Genomic DNA, 17,647 nt, shown 5'->3' on the forward strand with positions numbered 1-17,647 from the left:
GGGCAATTTACAAAATAAAGAGGTTTATTGGACTTAACAGTTCCACATGGCTGGGGAGACCTCACAATCATGGTGAAAGGCAAGGAGGAGCAAGTCATATCTTATGTGGATGGCAGCAGGCAAAGAGAGCTTATACAAAGAAGCTCCTATTTTTAAAACCATCAGATCTCATGATACCCAGTCACTATCACAAGAACAGCATGGGAAAGACCCATCCCCATAGTTCAGTCATCTTCCACTGGGTCCCTCCCACAACACATGGGAATTATGGGAGCTGCAGGATGAGATTTGGTGGAGACACAGAACCAAACTATATCATTCCACCTCTGGCCCCTCCCAAATCTCATATCTTCACATTTCAAAACCAATTATGCCTTCCCAACAGTCCCCCAAAGTCTTAACTCATTTCAACATTAACTCAGAGGTCCACAATCAAAAGTCTCATCCCAGACAAGTCAAGTCTCTTTCGCCTATTAGCCTGTCAAATCAAAGGCAAGTTAGTTACTTCTTAGGTACAATGGGGATACAAGCATTGGGTAAATACAGCCATTCCAAATGGGAGAAATTGGCCAAAACAAAGGAGCTACAGGCCCCATGCAGGTCTGAAATCCAGTGGGGCAGTCAAATCTTAAAGCTCCAAAATGATCTCCTTTGACTCCATGTCTCACATCCAGGTGACACTGATGCAAGAGGTAGGTTCCCACAGTCTTGGGCAGCTTCTACCTCCCGGCTGCCTTCAGGGGCTGGTGTTGAGTGTCTGCGGCTTTTCCAGGCACATGGTGCAGGCTATCAGTGAATCTACCATTCTGGGTTCTGGAAGATGGTCCTCTTCTCACAGCTCCACTAGGCAGTGCCCCAGTAGGGACTCTGTGTGGGGGCCCCGACCCCACATTTCCCTTCTGCACTGCCCTAGCCGAGGTTCTCCATGAGGACCCTGCCCCTGCAGCAAACTTCTGCCTGGGCATACAGGCATTTCCATACATCTGAAATCGAGGTGGAAGTTACCAAACCTCAGTTCTTGACTTCTGTGTACTCACAGGCTCAACACCACGTGGAAGCTGCCAAGGCTTGAGGCTTGCACTCTTGGAAGCTACAGCCCAAGCTCTGTGTCGGCCCCTCTCAGCTGTGGCTGGAGTGGCTGGGACGTAGGGCACCAAGTCCTTAGGCTGCACACAGCACAGGGACCCTGGGCCTGGCCCATGAAACCACTTTTTCCTCCTAGGCCTCTGGGCCTGTGATGGAAGGGGCTGCTGCAAAGTTCTCTTGACATGCCCTGGAGACATTTTCCCCATCGTCTTGGTGATTAACAGTCAGCTCCTTGTAACTTATGCAAATTTCTGCAGCTGTCTTGAATTTTGCCTCAGAAAATGGGATTTTCTTTTCTGTTGTATTGTCAGGCTGCAAATTTTCCAAACTTTTATGCTCTGTTTCCCTTTTAAAACTGAATGCCTTTAACAGCACCCAAGTCAAATCTTGAATGCTTTGCTGCTTAGAAATTTCTTCTGCTAGATACCCTAAATCATCTCTCTCAGGTTCAAAGTTCCACAGTTCTCTAGGGCAGGGACAAAATACCACCAGTTTCTTTGCTAAAACATAACAAGAGTCACCTTTGCTCCATTTCCCAGCACGTTTCTCATCTCCATATGACACCACCTCAGCCTGGATTTCATTGTCCATATCATTATCAGCATTTTTGTCAAAGCCATTCAACAAATCTCTAGGGACTTCTAAACTTTTTCACATTTTTCTGTCATCTTCTTCTGAGCTCTCCAAACTGTTCCAACCTCTGCCTGTTACCCAGTTCCAAAGTTGCTTCCACATTTCTGGGTATCTTTTCTGCAGCACCCCACTCTACTGGTACCAATTTACTGTACTAGTTCATTTTCTCACTGCTGATAAAGACATATCTGAGACTGGGCAATTTACAAAAGAAAGAGGTTTATTGGACTTAACAGTTCCACATGGCTGGAGAGGCCTCACAATCATGGTGGAAGGTAGGGAGAAGCAAGTCACATCTTACATGGATGGCAGCAGGCAAACAGAGCTTGTGCAAGGAAACTCCCATTTTTAAAACCGTCAGATCTCATGAGACCCATTCACTGTCATGAGAACAGCACAAGAAAGACCTGCCCCCATAATTCAATCATCTCCCACTGGGTCTCTCCCACAACACATGGGAATTATGGGAGTTACAAGATGAGATTTGGATGGGGACACAGAGCCAAACCTTATCAGTGTTCAAGGATGATATGACTGTCTTGCCATCTGTTGATGTGTGCAAACTATAGCCAGATAACCATTTATTGTGAAAATTTTTGAGGTTACGCATACATAATATAGAAGATGTGTCAGGTGACCTTTCAGATCCCTTATACCATTAAATCTTATGATTTTTATGGAATTACTGAGAAAGAATTAACAGGGTTTATGAAACAATTCACATTAGGGGTTAAAAAAGTGAGATGACGAGGGAAAGGGTAGTTATTTAATGAATTTCATACTTGCAAGATGAAAATGTTGGATCTTTTTCATAACAGTGTGAATATACTACTTTTTTTGAGATGGAGTTTTGTTCTTGTTCCCTAGGCTAGAGTGCAGTGGTACAATCTCGGCTCACTGCAACCTCTGCCTCCCGGGTTCAAGCAATTCTCCTGCCTCAGCCTCCCAAGTAGCTGGGATTACAGGCTCCCGCCACCATCCCTGGCTAATTTTTGTGTTTTTAATAGAGACGGGGTTTCATCATGTTGGCCAGGCTGGTATCGAACTCTTGACCTCAGGTGTTCCACCTGTCTTAGCTTCCCAAAGTGCTGGGATTACAGGCGTGAGCCTCTGTGCCTGGCCCAGTGTGGACATACTTAACACTGTTAAACTTTACACTTAAAAATGGTTATGGTGGTAAATTTTATTGTTTTTATCACATAATAAAAGAGAGGGAGGGAGGCAAGAATGACTGTGACTAAGACTTCATTCAGCCTTGGAATCAGAGTGAAGCCATTAGGACACAAAGGGAACACGGGAGGTCCATCAGGTGTCTGGAGGAGGGCACTGAAACGGTTTGAAATATAGGTATATCCTCATCTTGTTTGCTTGAGGGAGAGCCAGCAGTGAAGTGCAGTATCATTTTAAAGGTTCTCAGATTGGGCAAGATGTTTAACAGTAGCCAAAGACAGCTTGGCCAGAGGAAGAACTTGATTTATGTTGAGAGGAATATCAGCAGATACAGAGAATCTTTATCAAGTATCAGGCCAAAGTGTGAAGCAAAGCATCACTGGAAAAATGCACCATGATGAAAAGTCAGACCATAGAGCTCAAAACAGGCCAAGGTGAGTGGCCTAAGGTCGTAATTAATGTGAGGGTTCTAGAGGACTGCTTGTATGTGGTACTGGTTTCATGGTGTGTGGGTGGCTCTGTCTTGTTTAAAAGGGCCATGACGATTAGATCATATTCATGTGGAGACTAACAGCTAGAAATTCAAACATTGGGGTTTGGGGGAGAGGTTGGATCTGGGAGCAACAATATTAGAGTAATAAAGATAACTGTGGACAATAATGTACATGAGATAGTTAAGACAGAACAAGTGGAGAATCAAAAGGAGGCTCAAGGCAGGTAGGACCATAGTAATACCTAGTTTTAGGGAGGTAAAGGAGGCAGATTGAGTGGTCAGAAAGGTAGAAAAATATATAGAATCCTAACCAGTAGAGGAGGCCATTAAGGTCAAAATCAGCAGAGAGATTGAGAAGGACTAATGCCAAGAAAAAGACTTCCAAAGAACTATTTCAAGGTAAAATTGAGCCAGAGGCTATGCCATAACATAAAGATGTGAGTGTGCATCAGCACACAGAGGCTTCAGAATTAAGGTCTGCTCTTGAGAAGTCTGGTGTGGAGGCTGACAAGGTAGGACAGCGGCCAAACATAGGGATGTTAACCCAGTGATCTTTCTTTTTTAGCAGAGCAGGTATTTGTCCACTGAAGTCAAGACAGTGACATGCATTGACTGTCTATAGCAACACTTCCTTTCTCACTGGGGAAGTAAAGTAGTTGGATCTAGTTCCTTGTTTTGTTTTTGTTTTTTAATTTTCATCACCAGTGTTTTCAAATGGTTATAAACTTTTAAAAGTATTAGTGGTAAAGAACATATAACATGAAATTTACCACCTTAGCCATTTTAAGTGGTGTTCCACTCAGTAGTGTTATGTGTAAGTATTTGCTTTCTTGTGAAACAGATCTCTAGAACGTCTTCATTTTGCAAAACTGAAACTCTGTACCTTTTAAACAACTCGTCTTTTCCACTTTCCACTAGTCCCTGGCAAGTATTATTATACTTCCTGTTTCTATAAATTTGACTCCTTTGGATACCTCATATTAGTGGAATCATACAGTATTTTTTTATTTTTGTGACTGGCTCACTACACTTAGCATAATGTTCTCAAGCTTCATCCATGTTGCATTGTGACAGGATTTCCTTCCTTTTTAAGGAATTGTATGTATGTATATAGTGTATGTATATACCAATTTCATTTATCCATTCATTAATCAGTGGATACCTGCTTCTGCCTCTTGCTGTTGTGAGTCATGCTTCTGTGAACATGGGTGTACAAATATGTCTTCAAGACCCTGCTTTACATTCTTTTGGATATATACACCGAAGTGGGATTGTTGGATCATACAGTAGTTCTACTTTTAATTTTTTGAGTAACCTCCATGCTTTTTTTTTATAATAGTTGCGTTATTTTATAATCTTACCAACAGTGCACGAGGTTTCTAGTATCTTCATGTCTTTGCCAACAATTGTTATTTTCTGGTTTGTTTGTTTGTTTGTTTTGTAGTAGCCACCCTAGTGGGTATGGGGTAATATCTCATTGTGGTTTTGAGTTGTATCTTCTCTGATGATTAGTGATGTTGAACATCTATCATCTATTCATATGCTTATTGGCAATTTGTATATCATCTTTGGAGAAACGTTTATTCCAGTCCTTTGCTCACTTTTAAATTGGGTTATTTGATTTTTGTTGTTGTTGAGTTGTAGGAGATATTTTTATCTTCTGGATATTAACTCTTTGTCAGATACATGACTTGCAAATATTTTCTCCTCTTCTACAGGTTGCCTTTTTACTTTATTGTGTCCTTTGATGCACTGAACTCTTGACTTTGATGTAGTCCCATTCGTCTTCGTTGCCTGAGCTTTTGGTGTCATTTCCAAGAAATCATTGACAAATCCAGTGTCACGAAACTTTCCCCCGTGTTTACTTCTAGGAATTTTATAGTTTTGAGTCTTACATTTAGATCCTTAGTCCATTTTGAATTAATTTTTGTGTATGATGTATATGATCCACCTTCATTCTTTTCCATGTGGATGTCTAGTTTTCCCAGCACAATTTGTTGAAGAGATTGTTCTTTTCCCATTGAGTGGTCTTGGCACTCTTGTCAAAGATCATTTTACCATATACATGAGGATTTAAAAATATTTGAAAGGTATACATTGAAACAGTCATCCTTTCACCCTTGTTCCTCATTTCTCTCCCCCCTAAAGATAATCACTATTATTAGTTTCTCGGTTTTGTTTTATTTTCTTGCGTGGAGAGGATAAGTAATCCATTCACATGGTTCATATAACAAACAATCTAGCCACTGAAAAAATGTGTTCTCACATCTGTCCTGCGTCCTTTCTAAGCTGACAGTATTTCCTAAAGCTTTTTTCATATTATGAGCTTCCTTGTTCATTTTTACAGATGTAGAATATTCCATTGTATGGATATACTATGTTTTAAACTAGTGTCTACTGATGAACTCTCTTTTGTAGTTGTTAAATAACAAGCAGTGCTACAGTGAATAACTCAGAGTGTGTCATTTCATGAGTGGTCAAGTATATTTGTAGGAGATTTCAAAATTGCTCTCTGTAGAGATTGTGCTGATTTATACTCCCACCAGCAGTATGAAATAGCATACTGTTTCATAATAGGGTTGTTGCATTTTTTTTTTTTAACTTTGATCTTCATAGTTTTGTGGCTTGAGGCCGGGGAAGGAATGTTCATGTTATATCATTTTTATTAGTACTAGTGGTAATATAAGAGCATTTAATGTCATGAACTAAGCACCAGAGAGACTAATAGTGATTTGCATCAAGAACATATAAAATAACAGGTGAGCTGCACTAGCCTTCTTGCCTTTCTTCCTGTAGAATTTTCCATGCATGCCTTAGAGTGACTTTGCCAGTCATCTAGTGCTTCCTGACTGTGTGAAGTGTTGGGTCCTTAGGAAGTGTGTTACAAGCAACAATCTCATTAAATTGCCTATCAGTTAATGCTGTAGAACACTTGACGGAATATACAGTTAATATAAATAGAAGAAAGGCAGGCCCTAAAGTAAACTAATTTACTCCAGATGTTGCCAAATAGTGCCCTCTATATTTTAATAATGCTCCATATGTGTTAACTACATCCTTTCCAAAGAAAGTTCAGTATAAGAATGTAAACATTAGATATCAATACTTAAAAATTTTTCTAAGGAGGAGGGATTGTTCCAATAGAAAATAAAAGTATTTGAGAATTGGAAGTATTTAAAAACATGTATATGTTCACAATGAAAGTTACTTTCAATTTGAACATTTCTGCTTCACTCTTAGGCTAATTTTGGGGTTTTTTTTTTTTTTTTTTTGGTAAATGGTGAAGGGGTGGTATTTGTTTGAGTGACAGCTGTGTTATGGTTTTGTCAGTAAAGTTGTAATAGTTGACTATTTTCCTTGCCCTCTTAACCTTCTTTGATACACTAGGAAAGAATACACAATGAATTTAGATCCCAGACTTGGTTTTGGATAGAGTTTACCAGTGCCCTTCTACATTTATGTAATTGCTGACTTTTAAAAAATCACCACCAAGTTGGCTTTTTAGCAAGTCCATTTTTTTCTGATCAGTGAAGCAGAGACTAAGATAACATGTAGTCACAGTATAGAAAAGTTCTCTCAGTTATGTTTGCTACCACTAGAGAGTTCTTTCCCCTCATGAAAAGCATAAGGAGGCCAGCAATCTCTTGCTTCAATTCAGATTTAAAATATACAGAAGAAGCTTAACCCAAAATCACTATAGACATACATTTGAAGGTGAAAATATTTTTATAACGGATAGAAAGATTTATGTTAGCTTCTCTTTTGTTCAGTGACTACTGTGTTTTCTGTTTGAATTTCTAAGTTGGTATTCATAAATGTTTCTAAATTTATATGCTGTTTGCCAGCTTTTCATTAAAATGAATTTATTTCTCAATATTTTAGAGCTCTTTTTTTATTTGTTTTTTTTGAGACAGGGTCTCACTCTGTCACTCAGGCAGGAGTATAGTGGCACAGGTGATCTTCCTACCTTAGTCTCCCAAGTAGTTGGGACTACAGACATGCACCACCATGCCCAGCTAATTTTTTGTAGAGATGGTGTTTTACTATATTGTCCAGGCTGGTCTTGAACCCCTGGACTCAAGTGACCCACCCTCCTCAACCTCCCAGGATTCTGGGATTACAGGTGTGAGCCACTGCGCCCGGCCTACTTTGGAACTCTTTAATATAAAGAACCTTGTTTTTTGTTTGTTTGTTTAAATATGTTCAGTCTTTAAAAAACAAAATCAACTATTGAAAAAGTTTCCCCTTTTTTCTTAGTATATAAAGAAAACTTTCTAATTTTATGTAAACTTCTGGTAAAGTCAGGAATTAGTGGGATTATATTTTAGATATAGAAGGTACTTTTGCAATTAATCATGATGGCTTTTTAAAATCTATAATCCGGCTGGGTGCGATGGCTCATGCCTGTAATCCCAGCACTTTGGGAGGCTGAGCCTGGAATTTCACCTGAGTCAGGAGTTTGAAACCAGCCTAGCCAACATGGTGAAACCCCGTCTCTACTAAAAGTAGAAAAATTAGCTAGACGAGGTGACAGGCGCCTGTAATCCCAGCTACTCAGAAGGCTGAGTCAGGAGAATCGCTTGAACCCAGGGGGTGGAGTTTGTTTGATTTTGGAAGAAACTGCCAAACTGATTTCCTACCAGCAGTGAATGAAAGTTCCTGTCATTCCACATCCTTGTCAGAATTGTTGTTGTCAGTGTTTTGGATTTTAGCTATTCTAATAGATATGTAAATGGTATCTCATTGATGTTTTAGTATGCAGTTCTCTAATGAAATTAATATTGAGCATCTTTCCATATGCTTATTTGCCATCTGTATATGTCTTCTTTGGTGAAGTGTCCATTTAGATCTTTTTGCCCATTGTTTAGTTGAGTTGTTTATTTTCTTATTGTTGAGCTTTAAACACTCTTTTTATATTTTAGGTAACAGTCCTTTGTCCGATAACGTGTTTTGCAAAGATTTTCCCCCAGTCTGTGGCTTGTCTTTTAATATCTTAAGAGCATCCTTTGCAGAGCAGAGCAGAAGTTGTTAATTTTAATGAAGTCCAACTTAACCATTTTTTTTTCATGGATAATACTTTTGATGTTATATGTAAAAAGTCATTGCCATACCCATGGTTAGTTAAATTTTCTCCTATGTTATCTTCTAGAAGCTAAGTTTTGTGTTTTACATTTAAGTCGCTGATCCATTTTGATTAATTTTTGTGAGAGGTGGAGTCTGTGTCTAGATTTACTGTTTTGCATATGGATGTTCAGTTGTTGCAACATCATTTGTTGAAAAGACTGTTCTTTCTCTATTGAATTGCCTTTGCTTCTTTGTCACAGATCAGTTTCCTGTGTTTTTGTGGGGTCTGTTTCTGGGCTCTCTATTCTGTTGTGTCGATCTGCAGTCATTCCTTGGTATCTACATCCATGGGGTATTGGTTCTAGGACCCCCAACAGGTACCAAAATCCATGGGTTCTCCAGTCCCTTATATAAAATGGGGTAGTATTTGCATACAGCCTACGCACATCCTCCTGTATACTTTATTTTTAATTTTTTTTTTTTTTTTAAAGAGACAAGCCATTACCCAGTTGCCCAGGCTGGAGAGCAGCGGTGTGATCCTAGCTCACTGCAGCCTCAAACTCCTCTGCTTAGGCAATCCTCCTGCCTCAGCCTCTCAACATGCTGGGATTACAGGTGTGAGCCACTGTGCTCGGCATCCCATATACTTTAAATAATCTCTAGATCATTTATAATACCTAATATAGTGTATGTGCTATAGTTGTTTTTTATTGTATTTTTTTCTAATATTTTTGATTTGAGGTTGGTTGAACTACCAGTTGGTTGAATCTGCAGATGTAGAACTTGTGGATATGGAGATCCAACTGTGTTTGTCATTTACATCTTCAAGTTCATATTTATTTCAGTGCAATTCCTTGCTTGGTCAAGTCTGAGTTTCAAACAATTGTGTGTCAAAAAATTTTTGAGTTTCAAAAAATTTTGTAAATACAAACATTTTAGAGCTGCTTATTATTTTTATAGTTACCTTGGGGTGAACTTTTTGTTTTTTTTTTTGAGACAGAATCTTACTCTGTTGCCCAGGCTTGGGTGCAGTGGCGTGATCTTGGCTTACTGCAACCTCCTCCTCCCAGGTTCAAGCAATCCTGCCTCCTCAGCCTCCCAATTAGCTGGGAGTACAGGTGTGTGCCACCGTTCCTGGCTACTTTTTGTATTTTTTGTAGAGATGGGGTTTCACCATGTTGTCCAGGCTGGTCTTGGACTCCTGACCTCAGGTAATCTGCCCACCTTGGCCTCCCAGAGTGCTGAGATTACAGGTGTGAGCCACCATGCCCTGCCAACCTTTTGTAAATTGAATAGTGTTTCATGAGATTTATGAAAATGCAGATTTTAGTTTTCAAATGTCATTGAAGGGGAAGCCAACTGTTCCTTTTCGTGGTATGTAGAAATACATATTTGAAATGAATCTTTTATTTCACCTTATAAAACAGTTTTATAAACCCTATTTATAAGAGTTTTATAAGGTGAAATAAATATGGTTCATTGTGATGACCTAGAAATTAACCTAGATTTTCTAGCAAAATTTTACTTTAGAATTTATAATATTAACAAGAGCTAAATTATTGAATCCTTACTTTCTACAGACACAGTTCTAGGTGCTTTATAAACCACTAGCTTATTTAATCCTCACAGCAATCTTATTATTATTTTTATTATCCTCATTTTACAGATGAGAAAACCAAGGCTTAGGGAAATTACATAACTGCCCAAGGTTGTACAAGCTAGCATGTGGCAGAGCTGGGATTCAACCCTGGTATGTCTGAATCTGCAGCCCAAACCACCACCTTCCCTTGTGAGGTGGATTTACAAGAAAGGTTATTTTGTAAAAGATTCGTTCTTTGTAAGTTTTTCAATCATTGCACTGATAGTCTTTTCCCCCCTTGGATGGAGGACATATCGGATATTAAACTGATAAGAACAGATACTATACTTGATCTTAGCTAAAAGGCCAAGAAGCGATCTTTTTTCCCCTTGGGAAGAGTGGCCATATTTGTGAAATCAAGGGAAAAAATATTTGTAAGTATTTAAGAATTACTAAGTTTTTACAAGTTTCTAGAAATGGGTTGAGGCATAAAATCCTGGAATTTGATCCTGAAATAAACTATTTATTTAGAATTCAGAGCTGTCTATATCATAAACCAATTCTGTCTCTCTTTTTTTTTTTTTTTTTTGAGACGGAGTCTTGCTCTGTCTGTCACCCAGGCTGGAGTGCAGTGGTGCGATCTCAGCTCACTGCAAGCTTCGCCTCCCAGGTTCATGCCATTCTCCTGCCTCAGCCTCTGGAGTAACTGGGACTACAGGTGTCCACCACCAGCCCGGCTAATTTTTTTTTTTTTTTTTTGTATTTTTAGTAGAGACGGGGTTTCACCGTGTTAGCCAGGATGGTCTCGATCTCCTGACCTTGTGATCCACCCGCTCTGCCTCCCAAAGTGCTGGGATTACAGGCGTGAGCCACTGCGCCCGGCCCAATTCTCTTATTTTAAAAAAATGTTGGTCATATATTCAGACTGACTAGCATTTGAGATTTCTTTAGTTTCCAAATAAAGCAGGGCTTTTTTCCTTACTCCATAAAGAACAACCCTCTAATGTTTCACATGATATGACATGTAGGATATGACAATATGACATCATGTTCTTTATCTGATTTATATAATCAAAAGGTTTTACAAATTTAAGTACTGATGGTGTCATACCATATAAGGAATAGATTTTTTAGGCCTAAAATACCACCATGTAAAACAAGAGTGATTCAACTAAGTTCGTGTATATTAAGGCAGCTTCCCTACTTGCACTGCTACTGTGCTGTTGTGTAAACAAATCACTGAAGGTACATCCCCAGGTGTCTCTGAGTTTGTCTGGGTTTGTCTTGTTAGTTCTTGCCTGGAGGTGTGCAACTGGTTTTCTCATTCTTAAGTTAGATTAAATTAAGAAAAACCTTTTTTAAGCAGTTTGAAACTATGATAATGGAATGTTGATGTCAGTGGATTTTCTTTTTAATTCCCAAACAGAGCAACATTTTGCGGATGTCGTACTTAGTGAAGAATTTCTCAATCTTGGCATCGAACAAGTGTGCAGCTTAATCTCAAGCGACAAACTTACCATTTCTTCAGAAGAGAAGGTAAGGATATTTTTCTTTTCCCAGTGTGCAGTGATGTTTTCCCTTTTTTTTTTTTTAAATTTCACTTTTTTTTTGTAGCTTTGTGATCCTGTATGTGTAGTGACAGCCAGTGATGTTTCAACTGGAAGTTAAGAAACTCAGGTAGTTACTTCAGGAAAAGATTCCAGGAGAAAAAAAAGAAACTCAGGACTTGTTGATTGTCTATGTAAATTACTCCCGGTCTTCACTTTGTGGGAGGTTCCCTAAATTTTTAGCCACTACAGTTTTGTACTTGACCTCCACAGCAAGAGCTTGCGCACATTATCTAAAACAAATGCTTTTTTGGAAACTAGTTTCTTCCTACAATTCGATGCCTATAGGAATTATGATGTGAACATACTATTTGTCACTAAATTAGTTTCCTTGTCTTCTGAGTTGAAAGAGGTTACCTAGGATGGCGAAGTTTTGGTAGTTCTAGACTGAACATTCTTGATCATCACCTTCCTTTAGATTGGTTTCCTGTGACATAATACCTCACCCCTGCCAGTCCGTTCAGCCTCCCTGCCTCCCTGCCTCCCTCCCTCTCTCCCTCCCTCTCTGTGCAGCTACTGCTTCTGGTTGTAGTCTTTTGTCTCTCCACATTTTGGATTACCTTTGTCATCCACCTGCACTTTTCATATAGTTGGAGAGAGAAGCTCCTTTTAGTAGGCTGTTTTTCCTTGGGTGGGTTTTGTAGCACATGGGAATCAGAGCACAAAAGCTGTGCTTAGAGGAAATGAAACTTGAGTTTCTCCTTTGTGTGCTTTGCATTTCAAGTTGTGTAAATTCTGATTCTCTTAAGGATATTCATTTCACCTGGGGGTAAAAGACACATTTACTCTAATATTTACAGTATTAAAAAATGTGAAAGCATTTGTGACATATATAATCTTAGCATCCTAGAAATACAGAGGAAGATGACATTACTTTCATACTTAATAGACATGTATTGAGTGCCTGCCATGTACCAGACACTGCCATGGGCTCCTAGAGAAGAGAAGATTAGCAAAATAGAATTTGTTACTCATAGACTAGTGGGACAACCAGTAGAGTAAATAATTGATTACAGAATGCTGTAAAGGGTGCCTTAGGAGCATTTAACTTTTCCAGGAATGGGATAGAGATGGGGATGGTAGTTCAACTTGGTTCAGATGTATATTTCAAGTCTTTTAAAAATGAGTCTGAGTTTGCCAGAGAAATAGGGATGGGTGGGAATGCAGAGGGCATTCCAGGTAGAAGAAACAGAATATACAAATGTAAAGAGGTGTGAAAGAGTAATTGTATTCAATGTGTTCAGTATGATGGGAGTTTAGAATATGAGACATTGGTGGAAGATAAAATGGGAAGATGATATAATAAAATATCTTCTCAGCTATGTTAAAGAAAATTAACTGTATTGTAGTGATGAGCCTTAAAAGGGTTTCAAGCAAGAGGAGAAAACCATGCTAAAACCTGCATTATAGAAATATGAGGATTGTTCTGGTTTTCTGCTGCTACTCAAGTCATGGCCAAATGTAAAAGCATAAACAATAACCATTTTATGCTAACAATTCTATGGTTAGAATTCATACAGAATAGGGACAGCTTGTCTCTGGTCCACAGTGTATGAGACCTCAGCTAAGGTGACCCAGATGCCTGGAGATACCTGGCATGGTTCTACTGGAGCCACAGATCTGGAGCTTCAGTTCTTCTGCACATGGCATCTTATGGGTCTGTAATGTCCAAGGTGGCTCCTCCACTCACTTTTGTCTGGCTCCGGGGCTCAGGGTTGATTGGTCTCTCTCTAGGTCTCCCTCCTCTCCCCTCTTTTCTTCTCTGTAACTTGCATGGATTTCTCACGGTGTGATGGTTTCAAGTAGCCAGACTTCTTGTATGACATTTGGCTTCCTTTAAATGAGCATTTCAAGAAAGCAGAGTAAAAATAGTGAGGCTGCTTAAGACCTACCTTCAGAAATCACACAGTGTCACTTCCCCCATACTCTACTTGTTACACAGGGCCAGCTTAGATTCAGTGTGGAAGGTTACTATATAAGGGTATGGATCTGGGAAATGTGGTTTATTGGGAGGCTATCTTTGGAGACTAGCTATCATGGTGGTGGTGGGCAGTGTGGACCAAAAATGAGGTGAGGGCCAGATGAGAGGATGTTGAAGTCATACCAGTGAGCAGTAGGTTCTGATGTGGGATGATAGAAGCAGTGGGGAGAGAAGACAGAACTGAGAAATATTAGATAGAATTGCCAGAAGGCCGACTATATTGTTCACTTAATCTCTGGCACCTGGCACGTAGAGACACTTGATAAATACTTGTTGACAGAATGAATTAAAGAAGAGTGTTTAATTGTGCATTATTTTTAGTTTCTTGCTTTATTCCTGGATCAAAATAATCTATTTTTGGTCTCAGTTATCCATTTGCATATTGTCAAACATTTCCTGCAAACTTTTAAAGATTATTAAGTGATATATTCATCAGTTGAGAAGGAAATTATGTAGACAAACGGTGTCTTCATATTAGCTTATTAGCTTTCTCACAATTACGTATTGTAAAAAATAATGCCCTTTAATTTGTAAAAAAGATTTTCAAAATACTACATTTTAATATATTCTGCTATTACAGAGCTGAGTCGATCTATTGTACAAACCTTCGATTTACGTGTATGGTCTAACATTTGTTTGTAAACCTGAAGAAAAAACCAAACATGAATTGTTTATAAGAATACATGATTTTCGGCCGGGCGCGGTGGCTCACGCTTGTAATCCCAGCACTTTGGGAGGCCGAGGTGGGCGGATCACAAGGTCAGGAGATCGAGACCATGGTGAAACCCCGTCTCTACTAAAAATACAAAAAATTAACCAGGTGTGGTGGCGGGCGCCTGTAGTCCCAGCTACTCGGAGAGGCTGAGGCAGGAGAATGGTGTGAACCCGGGAGGCGGAGCTTGCAGTGAGTCGAGATTGAGCCACTGCACTCCAGCCTGGGTGAAAAAGTGAGACTCCATCTCAAAAAAAAAAAAAAAAAAGAAAAAAAGAAAAAAAAATACGTGATTTTCATTCCAGAATAACACTTTGCTTTATCATTTTGGGTAAATAAAAAAAAAAAGAACAGAAAAGAAATGGGGTGAATGGCTTTGTAAGTACATTGCAAGTCAGGATTTTGGAAACATTTGAGCTGTGAATTAAACTTGGATGTCTTAGCAAGAGTTATATATAAAATGTAGTCTCATATTTTATCCAGATGCCTTGATACACAACTCATTTGTTGTTTTTTCTTCTCCTATATTTTCTGCAAGGTATTTGAAGCAGTAATAGCGTGGGTGAACCACGATAAGGATGTGAGGCAAGAGTTTATGGCCCGACTGATGGAACATGTACGGTTACCTTTGCTTCCTCGGGAATATTTAGTTCAGGTAAATGCATATGCAAAACATATGAATCCACACAGCACTGTGTCACTGGCCTGACAGCATGTAGATCCCTGTCAAACAGTGATAAGAGCTGTAGAATGCAGATCTGTGGAGTACAGGACAGAAGACAGTAAAGGACCCCGCAGGCTGGAGTGCAGTGGCGTCATCTCGGCTCTCCGCGACCTCCACCTCCCGGGCTCAAGTGATTCTTGTACCTTCTCCTACTGAGTAGCTGGGACTACAGGTGCATGCTACAACCCCAGCTAATTTTTGTATTTTTAGTAGAGTTGGGGTTTTGCCCTGTTGGCCAGGCTGGTCTCGAACTCCTGACCTCAAGTGATCTACCTGCCTCGGCCTTCCAAAGTACTGGGATTACAGGCCTCGTGAGCCACCGCACCCAGCCACCATTCCCCGTTCTTAGAAATTTGCTTTTGCCCCTATTTTTGATTTGGGTAAGCAAGTACTAGAGCTTATCAAGGTAGTATTTGTGGTCATTTAAATACATGTAAGTAAATGTCCCTGTGGCGGTCATTGCTTTGCATCTTTTTTACTGTTTTTTTCTTTTGATAGTCTCTTTTGATTCCCCTGCAGACCTGGAATTTTGAGGTTTGACCCAAATACTGTTTAATTTTACTTCGTAATTTAATAGTGGCATGCATTTGATTTCTGTCTTTATTTCTAAGCTGAGGGAAAACATTATTTGAAATAAATGTGAACAAATTATTCTTTAGTGGTCTCCAAATAATTTGAAATTTACTCTTTTTTTATTAGAATCCTGCTAGGAACATTTCAGCATTATTTTAATAATTGAAACCATTGAAAGAATCATTAATTAAGAAATTAGATTTGAACATTTTAGGATTTCTTGAAATCTCATTACTTTTTGTGATCTGTGTAATCATGGGTCTTCTGGTATTGAGAAAATGATCCAAAAGGCCAGGCGCGGTCAGTGGCTCACGTCTGTAATCCTAGCGCTTTGGGAGGCTGAGGCAGGCAGATCGCATGAGGCCAGGAGTTCGAGACCAGCCTGGCTAACATGGAGAAACCCCATCCCTACTAAAAATACAAAAAATTAGCCAGACTTGGTGGCAGGCACCTATAGTCCCAGCTACTCAAGAAGGAGAGGAAGGAGAATTGCTTGAACCTGGCAGGTGGAGTTTGCCAGGATTGCGCCACTGAACTCCAGCCTGGGCGACAGAGTGAGACTCTCCCGCCTGCCACCACCCCCCCCGAAAAAAAGGAGAAAAGAAAACGAACCCAAAAGCCTGTCCTGTGTTTGAGGTCAGGCTAGGCAGTACAAGATTTATTTGTGTTATAGGTACATTGCTTTAAGGTTATTTCTAATCTCTTTTTGGGATATTTTACTTGCCCACTTGTGTTTGAAAAAGATATCATTAACTTATTAGTATTGTCTTCACCTGAAGGATGCATTACCTAAGCTTTGTTTCTTGTTTTGCTTACTTTTTGGCTTAAAGGTTAAAGATAAACAGGTGGATATAATATCTGAAGACTTCATCATATTCCATAGCTAACATTGAAGTTTATCATTTCATTGCAGTTCTTTTTATTACCTATGTATGTTTTTCTCTGCAGGCCAGATACTTGAGCATTTTTGGGTTTTATTTATTTTTCTCTTAGTTGTATTTATAAACTTTCCTTATGTACTTTTAGACTAAACTAAAGGATATAGTTACTGCTTTTTTTCTCTCCTTTACTTCTTTTTCTTTGGCAATTTAATTATGAAATAGCCCTACCCTCAGGGGGTGTGTCTGATTTCTTATTACAGAGGGTTGAAGAGGAAGCATTGGTCAAGAATAGCAGTGCTTGCAAAGATTACCTCATTGAAGCAATGAAGTATCATTTGCTGCCAACAGAGCAGCGTATATTAATGAAGAGTGTCCGGACCCGGCTGAGGACACCCATGAACCTTCCCAAAGTAGGATCTGTTGCTCATGCTTGTTATTACCTCATGCGAAAGGCTTATAAGTGAAGCTGTTAGTACTTTGCTCATTTGAATTTCCATGATTGATTGTTTGTTTTAGTTTTCCTTCAAGAGAAAATGTGCCTAAGAATGCATTGTAGTATATGTAATTCAACCTCTATTGATTTTATATGTTAAGGGTGGGGATTGTTTGGTCCGTTTAATTTTTATAAACTGCATGATGTCACTCTTCTGGAACAGAAGACAACTGGTTTTTGTCCCCTCTGAGTTTTATTAGCTCTAATTATAGTCCAAAAAAATCAGACCAGGTAGAAAGGTTTCTCTGTAGGCCGGGGGTGCTGTGGTTCGTGCCTGTAATCCCAGCACTTTGGGAGACTGAGGCCAGCGGATCACCTGAGGTCAGGAGTTTGAGACCAGCCTGGCCATCATCGTGAAACCGTGGCTCTACTAAAAATACAAAAATTATCCACGTGTGGTAGCAGGTGCCTGTAATCTCTGCCACTCAGGAGGCTGAGGCAGAGAATCACCTGAACCCAGGAGGCGGAGGTTGCAGTGAGCTGAGCTCGTGCCACTGCCCTCCAGTCTGGGCAACAATGCGACAGGCTCTGTCTCAAAAAAAGAAAAAAATAAATAAAAGAAAGAAAGATTTATTTTGTAAGCTAGGTATTTGTTTAATAACTGAAAACCCAGTAGTTTCACAGAATTACACGTTAGAACTACGGATGAGA

At 39.5% G+C, this 17,647-nt stretch overlaps 1 protein-coding gene and 1 non-coding gene across 3 annotated transcripts in view; one reads left to right on the plus strand and one right to left on the minus strand.

Moving 5' to 3' along the window:
- The window catches only part of KLHL2 (kelch like family member 2), a 115,051-nt gene that overhangs the window by 74,719 nt on the left and 22,685 nt on the right, over positions 1-17,647 (plus strand). For both annotated transcript variants that reach the window (XM_030816294.1, XM_030816295.1), the window contains 3 exons: positions 11,452-11,561; positions 14,864-14,980; positions 16,764-16,913. In XM_030816294.1, the coding sequence (XP_030672154.1) occupies positions 11,452-11,561; positions 14,864-14,980; positions 16,764-16,913 (377 nt within the window). The remainder of the gene's footprint in view (positions 1-11,451; positions 11,562-14,863; positions 14,981-16,763; positions 16,914-17,647) is intronic.
- LOC115836200 lies at positions 10,218-10,403 on the minus strand. The gene has a single exon (XR_004031178.1). It is a non-coding gene; the product is annotated as a U2 spliceosomal RNA (small nuclear RNA).

This window comes from Nomascus leucogenys, chromosome 7b (assembly GCF_006542625.1).
Source record: "Nomascus leucogenys isolate Asia chromosome 7b, Asia_NLE_v1, whole genome shotgun sequence".
NCBI lineage: Eukaryota > Metazoa > Chordata > Mammalia > Primates > Hylobatidae > Nomascus > Nomascus leucogenys.